Here is a 15,708-nt window from a genome sequence, read left to right as displayed (position 1 = left end):
GGAGTTGTCCCACCTGTTCCATTCACAGTGGTCAGCAGGTGCACACAGCAGTGTAAGATGTTTTGGGGAGGGGTAGTGGGCTCCAGAAAAACTAGAACCACTTTATTTATCAATCCCTTCAACGCTGAGCCAATTTTTGTACTTTTTGTATTGGTCCCATTCAAACATCTATATCAGTAATTTGTTTATGCAGTAACCACACAAATACCTTGTTTTTTCACAACATTTGAATTATCAGAAAATACAATGCTTACTTTTAACTTATGTCACTGAAAAAATAAATAAGTTTACCCAAAAGGCCCAAACAGTGTTTAACTGAATCTGTAAGAAAGACCCGATTCAACACAGCTTTTCATAATAAAATCTACACATGTAAATGATACGGTTTGTTTTTGTTTTTTTTAAAAAAACAAACCAAAAAACAAACAAACAAAACAAGTATTTTGCTAGTTTGCACAGTCTTGAATGAAATGCATAAAATGTGCAACAACAATATGAGTATCCCAACAAACTATAATACAATAAATGATTGAAAACTATAGATCCTACTGCAACAAATTGGGGTATCACTGAGTTTACCGAAGCCAGGAAGATAGAGATGTGGGCATTAACCCCCCCACTTTATTCTTTCCGCAGTGTAGGGTATTGTCTGGTGAGCACTAATAATAAACTACTAAGGGGACAACCCCACTTAACTCAATTTTAAAATTCAAGGTACAATCCATCATCTATTATGTATTGTCCCTCTGTAAGTCACACTGTTGGGCTGTTTCCACTCAGCAGTATCCCTCCATATGAAAGCTGGACTGCCCCAGCACTCTTGCCTCACTCTCCTGTTTGTGAACATGTGCTTCTATGTCAGGTACACAAAGAGACATCATCTAGAGCAGTCCAACCTGCGGCCCTCCAGGTGTTGTGAAACTAATAGCCCCAGCATGCTTTGCCAGTAGACAACCAGTTGATAGCTGGAAGGGCATGCTGGGACTTGTAGTTTCACAACATCTGGAGGGCCGCAGGTTGGACAGGCCTCATCTAGAGGCAAGGGCTCATTACCGAGGGTTGACTATGCTACAATTAACGCAATCTGGATTAGCCCTACAAAGTGAAGCTTGTGTGGGAAGTATCTCTGCACCAGAAAAGAATGTCCTTAAATAGTAACACCAACAAGATGTGTATTTTAAAAAATTCAGCCATGCTAACCTTCTTGGAAATGGACAAAAGGATAGATTGAAATATACAAGCTTGACTAATGTATACGCCGGTTTGTGCATATACATGTGGTGGTTATATGTGAACATTTATGGTGACTAGCTAAACAAAACTGTACAAGCTACAAGTCTGCTTAGTGTTAACTAAATTATTTCAGTGTGTCCCCTGTAACCACTGTATTTTAAATGATGGAGAATAAGGTATTGAGCTTATCCTGAATTTAATGTATCACCTAACAAATTTGACAGAATATTTTTTTTTTTAAATAAATGATTGGTTCATCTTATCTGCTCATTAGCATGAGTTACCAAGATTGTGTCTCCAGCATGAAGGTAGATTTATATTTATGAATGGTCTTGAGCTGGATTTTAGACCTCCATTTAAATATATGCCGTGAACAAGAATGCAATACTGTCCATTTCACCCATCTTATAGTATGCTTTATACCAAGGTTTCTTTCGCCGCAGATTTTCAATATCTGCTCTTTCATCCACATCTGTAATTTCATCCGCTCTTTTCTTTAACGTCCGTAGTCTGAACTAAAGTTAAACTAGTATTTTTTTTGTTTTGTTCTTTTCACATGAAACTGGAACAATGACAGTATTTATATTGTACCATAATCTAATTTTAACTAACCAACCACAGTTGCTTTTGATGCATTGTGCAAAGTGTGTATCTTTGCACAGTAATGTTGAAATGTCAGTCGTTGCATGAGTGAATGAGAGGTTTGTGCTGATAGAAAAACAGAGCATATACACAAACCAAAGAGATTCCAAAGTTCTGTAATTTTCAAAATAAAGATCACACATCGTTTATAGACATTCTACACAAAGTACAAAAAATAATTGCTAAATCAGAAGCATCCACAGGGCCAATAATGCCCCTTCCCCATTGCCCTCCTCCTTGCTCCATTCGGCAATTGAAAAGGGGATTCTTAATTATACACATACAGTTAAACAAGTGTGCTTGGAAAAATTCATTTGTAATATACACAAAAAAAAGAGGGATTTCAGGTCTGTTGTAAATATACACCGTTTAACTATTACATTTGTATATTCAAACAAGAAAGAATTAAGTGGACAATATGTTACAGCAACTTACAAGTGAGACAAAATGCAAAACAAAACGTTATAGTCTGTACAGGAAAGAAGAACTACTAACAAGATTTCCAACTGGATGGGGGCGTTTCAGTTCATAGATTTCATATCTTTGAAACATTTGCAGTCGGCAGATTTAAAAAGATTTCTTCACCCATTTAGAGCAAATTTAACATTTCTCCAAATTAATGAAAGTAAAATGAGATATCAAACACCAACTAAAAAAAGAGAAGGGGAAAAAACGCGGTTTTGTCTTGCCCGGCAGAAATTACAATTTACAATTTACAACATCACGACCAATATATCTGTAGAAGAATTCTGGAAATGCAGTTTGGCCTAAAGTTTCTTTTTTTTTTTTTTTTACCTTTTCTTATCTCTTACCAAAAAAGGAAGGGGGTTATGTCGATTTTCAAACTCACATTTACATTACTGAGGTTTTACAAATGTACAATTTTACAGTCAAAAGGGTTTATGTCCACTAACTGCAGGATACATCTGTATTTTAAACATCAAAAAAACTAAAAGAAAAATACTACAAAGTTTTATATATATATGCAAATATCTATATCAAGTATACACTACATATTTATACAAAGCGAAAAAAAGGGTATAGGGGCTAGAATTAAGGTGGACATGCTAAAGTAAGTCTCATTTGAAATCAAAAATACAGTCGTAAAAAGGGCAGTCTAATACCTGCCTCGATTTCATTTTCTGCACAATAAAACAGAATTTCATTGGAAAAGAAAAAAAAATTAATGTATGTATACGAACGTACGTATAGAAATGGAGAACTCTGGTTAATCAAAGCATGTTTTAAAATAAACAAAGGTGAGGGGAACAATGTGTTTCAGCTTAAAAAAGTTTCAGTATCCTTTTGGACTTTGTAGCGAGCAAATTTATTCACATGGGCTTGCGCACATTAATGGAGGAAAGTGCGTTCAGCAAGGAGGGAGGACATGTACAAGATATGTACAAGTGATACTATACAGAAATACAGTGGGGGAGGGTTTAGTTGATCTTTAAAAATAATAATAATTAATATGTCAGGTGTAATAAAATTAAAGACATTTACAAAGGTTGGTTAAAGGTTAGAGCTACGCCCTGAATCTCCCAGAAATAGGGAAGATACAGTGTGGGTTCAGGAAGATTTCTAGATGATGCCATTGGAGGGACCACACATTGGACCCAGATCCATACCATTCTTCATGTAGTACTTCTCCAGTTTGGCAAGAATGTGCTTGCCATATGTATATTTCCGAAGAGTGGCAATGTGTGGTCGGATCTAGGGAAGACAAACAGGTGTGAGGCTTAAGTTACATTTTGGAAGGGTCATCCATCCATTTCATACCGCTCATTCAAATATTCATTCATGAAAACCTTGTTCAGTTATATATGTTATTGGAATACAGAGCATACATAGCACAGGGACATACAAGGTAGACAAAAAGTGTTTAAAGATTTGAAGGTTGCAAGAGAGGGATTGGTAGTGTCAGCGAATTTAACGGGTGGGAAGCGGTTCTAGACAAGTCTTGTAGGTGAGACAGAGGTGGTTATCTGAGGAGGTGAGGCGCAGTTCAGAGGCAGATCTCAAGGGCACGAGGCACAGAACTTCAATATGAGGTTTCAGATGTAAGATGGAATGATGTTGAGTAATTTGAATTGAATACTGGAGTATATAGGCAGCTAGTGTAAGAACTTGCAGATTGTGTGGGGAATGGGGAGACACAATGAAGGAACATCAGTCTTGCTGATGCATTTAGGATGGGTTGAAACAGGATAGAAGAGCAGTTGGAATGCCAGATAGTAGGAGGATGTAGCAGTCAAGGCAGGAGATGAGGGAATGGAAAAATGTTATAGCTGCATCTTGGATAAGAAAAGAATGAATTCTAGAAATAGTTTTGAGGTGGAGGAGACTGGACTGTGAGAGACTGGATGTGAGGAGTAAAGCAGAGAGTGAAGGTAAGTGACACCAAGGCAACATCTTGGGAGACTGAGGGGAGTCAGCGACATTGTGAGGAGAAAAGAGGAGCTCTATTTGGAACATGTTGAACTTCAGGTAGCGTTGGGACATCCATGTAGAAACAGCAGAGACAGTTGGTCACACAGTATAGAAGATAAAGCAAAATACTATAATTGTTAAATGCAAGAAGCTTTATCAAGGAGAACATTGACTTGGATTAGACAGAAACATGTTAATATGTCCTAACCAGTTAAAGATGTACAGGTCAATTCAAATTGAAATTCACAGCCCATAAAAGGACTCCAGAATCTTTCTAGGTTCTCTGTGTATTTAGCTTACCCAGAAGTAAGTGCAACCCCTTTAGTAACATCAGAATGGCACCCATACTATACCAGCACATAACGTACACTTGGTCAGTGTTTCAGTAGACTGCTGTCTCTATATTTGAAAAATCTTGGCCTGATTAGAATATTTGTTTTCATGTCGAAGTTATCTGTACTTGGCTAACAGTCAGTCTTGCTTCCTTTGAAAAAGTCTGCCTTTAGAGCTTTCACTCACCTTGTGCATGACAATCTTGCGTTGCGCTGGCTCTGCCACATCGATCATTTTCTGCACCACATAATTGGCATACTGATCCTTCATCATGGTGTATAAGGCACTGTGAGGCCCATCATTCATCGAACAAACTTCATCAATTAGCATTGCCCGTTCTGTGCGAGAGGCGTGTGTCACACACTTCTCCACAACATTGCTGTGACAGGATAAAAAAAATAAAAAAAATAAAAAAAATATAAATGTTCAGTGCACCAATGTCACTGTATGCATGCAGCTATGTGAGGTACCACTGAAAAAACAAAGATAGCAAATCGAAATTAGAAAATAAACTCAAAAACAAAAATGTTCCAAATGTGTACTTACGACTTTAAATCTACTTATATTACAAATATCAGATAAAGAAAAAAAACATTCTAAAATTATATATAATATACATTCTAACATTTAAAAAAATATATAAAAATCAGAGGGACATTTAGGACTGTATAAATGGATGCACATATGATCAGGTTTAGAGACACATGTATTCAGCCTTGTGTGTCCAAATTGGAAACTAAAAATACTGTACACAAAATGCCGATTTTCAACAAAAACAAAAAGTGAATGTTATTGCACAGAACTTAAAATCCAGCACACTTATTCGAGCCCATTGCTGAGTTCTTCACTTTAGAGTGACAATTTAAAAGAAAAGGAGGGCTGAGTAATTTTGGTACAAAAGAAGAGACTGCACCTCCAAGAGAAGAACATTTGAGAGTTAACCATTTTATCTTTTCAGAAAAGTAAAAAACAGACAATTATTCTTCAATACAGAGAACTATATTTGCTATATTTATGTTAAGATAGATGGATTGCTTGCTCTGTTGATATAAAAAGAAATCCAAATCACTATAAAGAGCCATGCAAAATAGTTTCTATATAAAAACATGTTTCAGTAGAATATATTTTTAGCAGTTTAATGTTATCTTGCAATAAGAATATAACAAGCGAATTACAACTTTTATGAGTTATAATTGATTTAATATAACTGCTTATTTTTACATTTTGATATTTGTAAAACGCTTTCCCTATGAATTTCACAAAACACTATCCCCCCTCACTTCTGTCTGGCATGCATAATGATAATGTTTACGAATATGAATTATGAACCTGAAAATTTTTAACTCCTGTCTTTTTTGTAAAAATGGATGCAATAAAGTGTAGGTCACACAGTACAAGAAATATAGGTGTGATATAAAGTCATCTAAAATAATTTTGTTCATTAATGTGGTTATCAAACAGTCCTTTTCCTAAAGGACACAGAGCAAGAGAAAAAAGGATTGATATACTTATGATAAATCTGTTTCTCCGATTCCTTCTGGGGGACACTGCTACCATGGGGTTGAGTGAGGGGGGAGTAGGAGTTGGCACATAACTAGTTAACTTGTGAGCTCCAACAGACCCCTCCCCCTGTCATCCCCTGAGTCCTCAGTTTAATTATAAAGCCACAAAGAAGATAGGCCAATCAACCAAGAACAAACAGAAGAGCAGAAGGGAGGGAACGCAGTGTCCCCCAGAAGGAATCAGAGAACAGATTTATCATAAGTATATAAATCCTTTTATCTCTTTCATTCATCTGGGGGACACTGCTTACCATGGGGACTTACTAAAGCACTACAGCCAAAACTGGCGTCTGCCAACGCAGAGACATTGCATTGGTAACATTTTGTAAACGTATGGACCGAGGACCAGGTGGCTGCTCTGCATAACTGATCCGCTGAGGCCCCATTTCGCGCAGCCCAAGACGCCCCCACAGAACGGGTAGAATGGGCAACAATACGATCTGGCACAGGATGGTTAGCACTGATATAAGCCTGCTAAATATTTAAGGTCAGCCATCTAGCAATAGACTGCTTAGAAGCTGGCCAACCACGTCTTGTGAAATAAAACAAGACAAAAAGAATCTGTACAGCGAATCTTTGAAGTCCTCTTGACATAGATTCGTAGAGCCCTGACCACATCCAAAAGTGTCATGGTTCCTGTTCCAGGCCCCTGAGGGTCTTCTGTGAACACAACGGAACTACTATTTCCTGGTTTACTTGAAAGTCAGAAACTACCTTAGGTAGAAATGATGGAATCGTTCTGAGAACCGCTCTGTCATCATGAAATACCAGGTAAGGTTCTCGACAAGACAATGCCCCCAGCTCGGAAACCCTCCGGGCTGAGGCAATAGCAAGAAGGAAAACCACCTTCCATGTTATGAACCGTAAGTCTGCCAACTGTAGCGGTTCAAATGGAGGCTCCTGAAGCATATTAAGGACCAAGTTAAGATCCCAAGGAGCCGTGGGCGGAACATATGGAGGTTGGATATATAGGTAAGAACGTCCTAACATCCGGTATTTCTGCCAGACATCTGTGAAAAAACACAGACAGAGCAGACACTTGTACTTTTAATGATCCTAGGCGAAGACCTCCATCTAGGCCATCCTGGAGAAACACAAGAAACCTAGCAAGATGGAACAAATATGAATTGCAGGCCTTGTTCTTACACCATTTAATATATGTAAGCCAGATACAGTGATATATTCTAGCCGAAATTGGCTTTCTAGCCAATAAGGGTATCTACTACCCGCGAGGAAAACCCTCTGGATTTCCAAAGGCTGGCTTGAAAAGCCATGCCGTTAAATTCAGCCGGGTCAAATCCTGATGCAGGAATGGTCCCTGAAGTAGCAGGTCCTCACGAACAGGTAACTGAAGACCTGGACCTACTGCCATCAGAAGTATCTCGGATACCAGACCCTCAAGCTGGAGCTACCAGAATGACTGGCAGTCCTGCCTGCTTGACTCTCCGAAGAACCCGGGGAATCATGGAAATGGGAGGAAACAGGTAACCTAACCTGAAGTCCCATGGCATTGTCAACACATCCACCGCAACTGCCAAGGGATATCTTGCTCTTGAGCAAAACTCTGGTACTTTTCTGTTGTATCGAGACGCTATCAGATCTCGATCCGGAAGCCCCCACCGATCAACCAGGGTCTGAAAGACCTTCGGATGATGAGCCCTTTCCCCTGGCAGAACATTGTGACGGCTTAGGTAGTCTGCTTGCCAGTTGTGAATGCCTGGAATAAAGACTGCTGAGTTGGCGGGGACATGTTTTTCGGCCCATGTGAAAATCAGATACGTCACCTCCATCGCTTCTGCACTCCTGGCGCCTCCTTGCCTCTTTACGTACGACAATGCCGTGGCATTGTTGGACTGAAGATGAACCGGAAATTATTGCAGGATTAGCTGTGCTCCCTGCAATGCTCTCAACATGGCTTTTAATTCCAGAATATTTATGGGGAGAGATGACTCTTGGAGAGACCAGAGCCCCTGAAGTCTCAGATGAAGAGCCAATATCTATTGACGCCATGAACTGACCTGCCTCCAATCCGTTGATGACAGATCTCAGGAATTCCATTCGAAATGAAACTACCCGCAGGTGAATATCTTGTCCTCTGAGTCCACCTGTGCAGAATCTGAGAGGTCCTCAGAAGAGGAAGGTGAAGTGGTAGAGGACTCAGAGTCCGAAAGAGCCAGAAGTGGATTAGCTGATCTATGTCTCTTGTTTATGGGCAAATGCCTCGCACTCTCTAGAAATCGGCTCAACCGATCTATACGCCTGACTAATGAAGTGGACCAGGCTGGTTCACTACTAGTCCTAAAGAAATAGACTCTACATTCCCCATGACCACCTCTGAATTGAGAGGTTACAGTTCCAGGAGTTGAAGGGAGAGACGCTGCCACCGCTGGAATTTCTGAGAGCTTAGAAAGCGACTGTACCAAAGTACCAACCCCCTGCGTCAGGGCAGCCACCCACGCTGGAGTTTCTGTTAGAAGTACGGCACTAGCTTGTGACTGCATTGCCCTGGAAGCCCCAACGCAGTCATTACAGAGAGCCCCTGGTTCCTGGTGCTCACTAGCCAGTTTAGTATTACACTTGGAACAAGTATAGTATTTGGCCTTGGGTGCTTTACCTTTTTCAGACATTTTTTAAGGCAACACAGTACAGCCAAATAACAACCAGGCACACACAGAAATGATCAGAAGTTACTAACTGATCTATTTCAAAGTCAAAAGATAGTATATGGCTATTTAGATACTTGCTCTCACATATAACATATATGCCCCACCAATAAATTATATATAAATATATATATATATATATATATATATATATATATATATATATATATATATATATATATATATGTTCACAACAATATTCTAATACATCCTATCTACAATATAGGGAGTATATAAAAAATAATTTATGGTACTTAGCCTTCCTTCTAGACTAAGTAACCGAGAGGGAGAAGCCTGTCAACAGCTCTGCACTGCAGTGATGAAGCCAGCAGTGACCAGGATACTTGTTTCCCCGGGCTAGCTTGGCGTCTTGGACTGTTCCATTCTTCCCTTTGCTACGGAGGAGTTCTATATTCAACTGTCCCTTCATCAAGGCTTCTCTCTACAAGTGCTGCCATCAAATCCTGCCGATTTGCAGCCAGGCGATCTCTGCTTTTAAACTAAGCAGAGTCACCTTTCCAGAGCCTCCTGCGTTCTGCCGGCAGCAGCGTCAAGTTTCCCCCCTCGTTTCACTGAGGGGGGAACTTGGTCTCTTCCAATGGCAGCTGTTCGTGCTGCACAGAGTACCGGCGCTCCATGCCCTGCGGGCAGCGTCGGTATTCTGAATCTGCAGTGTGACCGCAGCTTGCTAAGCCACCTGTCTCACTGCTAGAGAAGCTCTCTGTTTAAAAGAAAAATATCCCTCCTTTCAGTGAGAATCGCCCGGCTCTCCTCTGAAAGGTGCTTCTCATTCAAACGAGTGTGCTCTGTTATAAACTGAGCACACTCCTTCCTAAAACCAAATAAAACGATAACATAACATAAAAATAAAATCTACATGTATACAGTGAATATAATTCACTGTCAGAAAAACAAGCCCAACTCCTTTGGGTACCTAACTTAAACTGAGGGGTTGGCAGGGGGAAGTGTTTGTCGGCAGCTCACAAGTAACTAGTTATGTGCCAACTCCTACTCCCACCTCACTCACCCCCATGGTAGCAGTGACCCCCAGATTGATGAAAGAGAAAAGTATTTACTTTGGCTTTATTGGAACATACTTTTGGGCAAGTAGGTAAGTGAAAAGGTCAGATTTTTGCTGTGAATACACTATACCAAATTCTCACATTTTTCTTGCAATGTGTGTAGGCACCGCTGCTCTCGCATAGCTTGTAAATAGGTCTCAATCCTGGCTTACTGTTTAATTATAGTATCTATGTAGGACTGTTTGAAACTTTCTGAAGTGAACAAGGGATTTTGTCTAATGCTATATGTTGGCTGGGTGTATAAACCTCGGCACATATTGCTAACTGGTGAGACAAAAGGTGTAATATTGTAAATAATCTAGGGTTATCACTTCTTCGGCAACAGATAAAAACATGTAGGAGACTCATATCCTGACACCACAACCTGGGCATTAAAGATGAATAATGTGGCATGCTATGTATAAGGGGTGTGGACTAATATTACCACATTTTCTATTTCTTTTAAGTTATCCTTAAGTTTCCAGGAGCAGAATTCTCTCTCCACCTTGCAATTGCGTAGCTCAGGGGTCGGCAACCCCTGGGACACGTGCCAGATGTGGACAATTTTTGTCTGGCACACCGAACTCCGCTGCTGTCTCACTAAAGCAGCTGAACATGGCCGAAACAGAGCTGCTGTGCATGCCACATAGTTGCCCACATTGTATTGTAACTATGTGATATACTTTGAATTGGGGGGCAATAGTATGGCATAACATTTATTTGCTGGCCCCATTACTACTAATATCATCATTATAGGAAATTGTTAAATATCTCTCTCTCTATACAGACACACACATACATATATGACATATATACACACACACACATAATATATATATCTATATATCTATATATCTATATACATACACATATATACATACACATATATACATACACATATATATATATACATACACATATATACACATACACATATATACACATACACATATATACACACACATATATACACACACATATATACACATACACATATATACATACACATATATACATACACATATATACATACACATATATACATACACATATATACATACACATATATACATACACTCACATTTTCCTCTAGAATACAGTGGTATAAAAGTGGAGATCATAGTGGACTTAATGATTGTGCAACATCCAGGTAATCCAGCTGCACAACAACCCAAAATCATCACCCCTCCACCACCATTCTTGAAGGTTGGCACGAGGTTCGAGGCTATAGGCAGTGCAGTAGTTTCCCCAAAGTAATCCACTTTCCTCTCATCAGGCCAGAGGAGATGGTTTAGATGAAACATTGCAAACCAAATCCATACTACAATGTTATTTTTTTTAGAGAAGGGACTTTTTCATTGTTACTTTTCAATGAAAGGCATAGTTGTTTAGTCAGGTCATTGCACATCTTTTCTCCATGGCATAGTGTTAACAGAAACCTGGATGCTCTAGACTAAACTGCCAAATGTTCTGCTGCTACATAGTGGTGGAAGCACTTCCTGATGACCACAATGACATGCCTTTGATTAGTAGCACCTGCCTCAAGTTACTTTACTTATAGATATGGAAACAAAAAGGAGGTGGTATCCTCATGCTGGCTTATATTTGTGGAGTTAATGGCCACGTAATATCGGTAATAATTGTAATATTTTAAGATTTGGTGAGGACTAGTTAATTGATAATCATGCCTGGATATGTAAAAAAACAAAAAACTAAACACAAAACACAAAACAAGAAGTTAAAAGGGTGCACTATCTTTTTTTACACTGTTATTTAAAATCTATAGCTATAGAAATATACACACAGCAACACACTAATGCACTCACCCCCCTAAAAAAACAAACAAACAAACACCTTTGTAACTGAACTGCACAAAACAAATCAAACCACCACTAAAAAGCTATGCTTTTTTAACACCTATCTAGTAAATAACTCATCCAACACTAAATACAAAAATATCACCGGTAACAAGTAACAGAGATTTCATTTTTTGTTTTTTTTAAATTGACAATATACTTCTAACTGGCAACAGATACAACTCTTCTGCCTATAGAGAATCTGTAAGCCTCCAACATTAAGCCTACAGGCTGAACTGAAATACAAGAAACTCAGCAACATTTTCCAGAAAACTCTGCCACAGCAGATGAAGTCCATCTGCTAAAGTCAACATTTATTTTTAATTGCACAAACTACCACATTAGTTGACATTTGGCCTTTTCTTAACACTGTGGGATGCTTTGTATACAATTAAAAGATATTTCTTATCAATGAAAAAAAAAAAATCATTCAGACCCCTTAAAAAAAATTTGGCAACTCAATAGTAGAGCTCAATCTGTTTGTCTAAACATTTTCACCGATAGATTTCAATTGACTCATCACAAACTGATCAAAAACAAAAGTAGAGTCCAAGCTTAAAGCACAAGTTCTCTAGTTTATTACATTCTCTCAGCACCATTTATTCTACTTCTAAAAGAGATAAAAAAATAGATATCATTTTCAGAGCAAAAAGCAGAGATACTGGCTATTTCAGCCAGTAACCCTTTTTGCTCTGAAAATCTTTCATAGCATAAGCAACTTTTACAAAAAGATACAAATGCCCAGGTGCAAAAAAACCTAATAAAAACAGGGAATACAAGCCAACAATAACACTAAACTAAAATTTGGTACTCAAGGGGTTTAAATCAGTGAGATTATAAATATACATATATACATTTTAGAACTCAAATCAAGTGAATGGTTGAAGGCCACATGCAGTATCTTACTGTAACATCCACATAACTAAGCATTGTAAAAAGTAAAAATGAGCAAATTAGAAATGTTTTATGGGACTCAGTTAGAATTTCCATTGCCGACAGATCAATATACAAATATTCCGCACACATCCGTAAATAACCCATTTACAGGGTAGTACATTTTAAAGCCAGAAGAATTTTAAAAAAAAACAAAACACAGCATCAGGCTTGCAAGTGTGATACTTTTTCACTATCAATTTCAAAGTACATTTCAAAGGACCATGAAACACGACATGTTTCGAGGAAGACGTACCTAGCAAACTTGTGCTGACTCAGAACCAGGACATTGCCCCGAATCTCTGCAACAATTTTACTCTTGTCTTCCGGTCGGCCATGTTCTAAAACATGTTGTATGACGTAGTTCCCATACTGATCCTGCGATCAGAATTAGACACAGGAGACAGAATTAGAAACAGGAGAAGAAATTGCGTACCAAATCAAATATTACAGGCATTCAAGACACACATAATGGGATCATATTTTTTACTGCTGTTCATGCAATGTGCAAATTTAATGTGGGATTGACTAAGATCAGAGCATCTTTATGTTATCAATCTGCATTCTCTCCATGTCCTCAGTTTTGATATGTGCAGGGACAGAACAACCTGTAGCCAATCACTAATGGCATGCTCACAGCAGCTCAAAGATTTCAGGACATGGCTGCGCGCATTAATTAGGATTGTGATGGAAAATGCTGCATTTGACAGTTAGAATCATGACGCAGGGAGGAGAATGGAGGCAAACAGAAAGCCACAAACTGAATTTGATAACATAAGGGGGATACACTATACAGAGCAGTAATGTGAGCTCAAAACCAACCGGATGTAAAACATTTTCCACTATGTACTTACACTCTGCATTATAAAATGACACTCATATGGATTGTATTGTTACATTAAACAAATGGTGCACAGGTTTTGCTATGCTATTAGCAAATCTATTGTCATTTACCTGTACTAACTGCTCCGTGTGCTGGTGCAGCTCCTCCAGAATAGGCAGGGTTTGCTCAGGAAGGCAGTGCTCCAGAATCCTCTGGATAACTCTGCAGCCATACGGATGTGTGGAAAGTGCAAACACCTGCAAAATTAATTAATCCTTGGTGAGCCTAGCAATGGTCACATAGTGATTGCTTAAAATAAAAAAATAAAAAAAAACAAATACAAATAAAAACAAGAAAAAAAGCTCTAAAACCATTAAAACGGTTTTTGCAAATGTCCCAAAATCATCCATAAACTGCACCAAATTGTTATCTCTATAGCTCACACAAACCTGACTCTTGAAGGCATCAATGATGAATTGCAGAGACTGTGGTTGGACACACTCTATACACTTCTGTACAACATGATTTCCATTTTGGTCCTTCACACATTTCAATACATGACCATCCAGCTCCCGAACCATTTCATTCTGCAATAAAGTGATGATAGGCACATTAAATAATGCACACTGAATGTACCCAGGGGTGTGGAGCAGAGTGGGCAGTTGCACGGCCCCCCCTTCCGATTTCTGTTGGGTGGGCAAACACTGTATTTTACCCCTCCATGAACTTGTACACAAAAGCCTTCACGCTACTTTCTGAAGTCATGGTATCTGTTCTAAACTAGTGAAACTTTTTTAAATTATAGACTGTCTTAGTGTAACTACCAAATGTTCTTTAATATAAATTGCCCTAGTATAGATTTAATACAGATTGATTGTTAATTTAAAAAAACTCAAAAAGGGGGAAATTCAATTGACCACATTACTATAAAAAGTTACATGATCTGCGCACTATTACCATTATTACGGTGGTTTCAATGCCGGCTTTTTGCTCGCAGCTCAAGCCGGGTTAAATTTACCATTATGATTGTAATGGACATATCGCGGCGCTACTTTGGGGGGGAATTATAATCCCCCCCCCCCCTAAGGAGCAAATTTAGCAAGTTGCGAGTTTCCAGTGGATTTGAAAAGGAGATGTTGCCTATAGCAACCAATCAGATTTTAGCTACCATTTATTTAGTACATTCTACAAAATGATAACTAGAATCTGATTGGTTGCTATAGGCAACATCTCCAATTTTTCAAACCCACAGGAAACTTGCAGTTTGATAAATTAACCCCCAAGTGTTCCGTTCATAAACATTTAATAAGTAACCTTTATTGATGACGAACTAGCTATTCACTTTACTTTTACCCCAAATTTTGTGCAGTGCATCCAGTAACATGAGACATAGCAATTTAAATTTATTACACGTACCATACATGTGGCAGTGACTACAGATTTAAAAATACTCTTAATCAAATGAGATTAGGCTGTCAAACAAATTTAAACAAACACTAGGTTAATAACTATGAAAAATCTAGATTTTTAAGATGAACAATTAAATTTATCTATCTTTCTAACAGCTATTACACAAATTGGTAAATAATAATAATAAAAAATAATAATATTAATAAAGTATAAATACATTTTTGGCCAACCCCTGAAACAATGGCAAAAATTAACATAGGATTGGGAGTCTTTGTATTGCTACAGTCATTGTTACAACTGTTGTAAAATGAGATTCCAAACACAAGAAAAAGGGTCTCCAAGCCCTATAGTTGTCCTTGGCCTTTGCCCCCCGCCCATGAAAGTTTTCCCCTTGAATGTACCCCACCAGTTTGTTTTGGTTTTTGTGCACTTCACTTACCAGCACTTTGCTACTGTTCTAAATCTCCTGTTTGCCCATGTGTCCCCCAGTTGTGAAGTGGGGCAATCAGATTGAAATGTTCACTGCAGCACCGAGTGTTTCATGAGCAGAGTGGGGTGATTTTGTGGGAGATAGTCAGTGGTCCACTCCAGTAATCAGGTTAGGGAGAACAGGGCGGCATGTGGCAGGGGAACCGCATGATGTGAGGGGTGGAGACAACCAGCAAGCCACAGACAGTTTAATAGTGGAATAGGTTAAACCAACTGCAGAGTAGCGATACGAAACTTCTCTTAAACGGATGAGTGAAAACTGGTATCAAATGG

General features: G+C 38.7%; 1 protein-coding gene across 7 annotated transcripts in view; it reads right to left on the bottom strand.

Moving 5' to 3' along the window:
* Positions 1 to 1,975: 1,975 nt before the first annotated feature.
* PUM1 (pumilio RNA binding family member 1) overlaps positions 1,976 to 15,708 on the bottom strand; it is a 56,609-nt gene continuing 42,876 nt past the window's right edge. For all 7 annotated transcript variants that reach the window (XM_075195895.1, XM_075195898.1, XM_075195899.1 and 4 more), the window contains exons 18-22: positions 13,986 to 14,123; positions 13,668 to 13,793; positions 12,970 to 13,091; positions 4,825 to 5,017; positions 1,976 to 3,588 (exon numbers count right to left, since the gene is read on the bottom strand). In XM_075195895.1, coding sequence (XP_075051996.1) covers positions 3,457 to 3,588; positions 4,825 to 5,017; positions 12,970 to 13,091; positions 13,668 to 13,793; positions 13,986 to 14,123 — 711 coding nt within the window. In that variant the 3' untranslated portion in view covers positions 1,976 to 3,456. The remainder of the gene's footprint in view (positions 3,589 to 4,824; positions 5,018 to 12,969; positions 13,092 to 13,667; positions 13,794 to 13,985; positions 14,124 to 15,708) is intronic.

Source organism: Mixophyes fleayi, chromosome 2, assembly GCF_038048845.1.
Source record: "Mixophyes fleayi isolate aMixFle1 chromosome 2, aMixFle1.hap1, whole genome shotgun sequence".
Classification (NCBI taxonomy): Eukaryota; Metazoa; Chordata; class Amphibia; order Anura; family Limnodynastidae; genus Mixophyes; species Mixophyes fleayi.
Note: the sequence above shows the minus strand (reverse complement) of the source record. Positions and strands in the feature narration are given on the sequence as shown.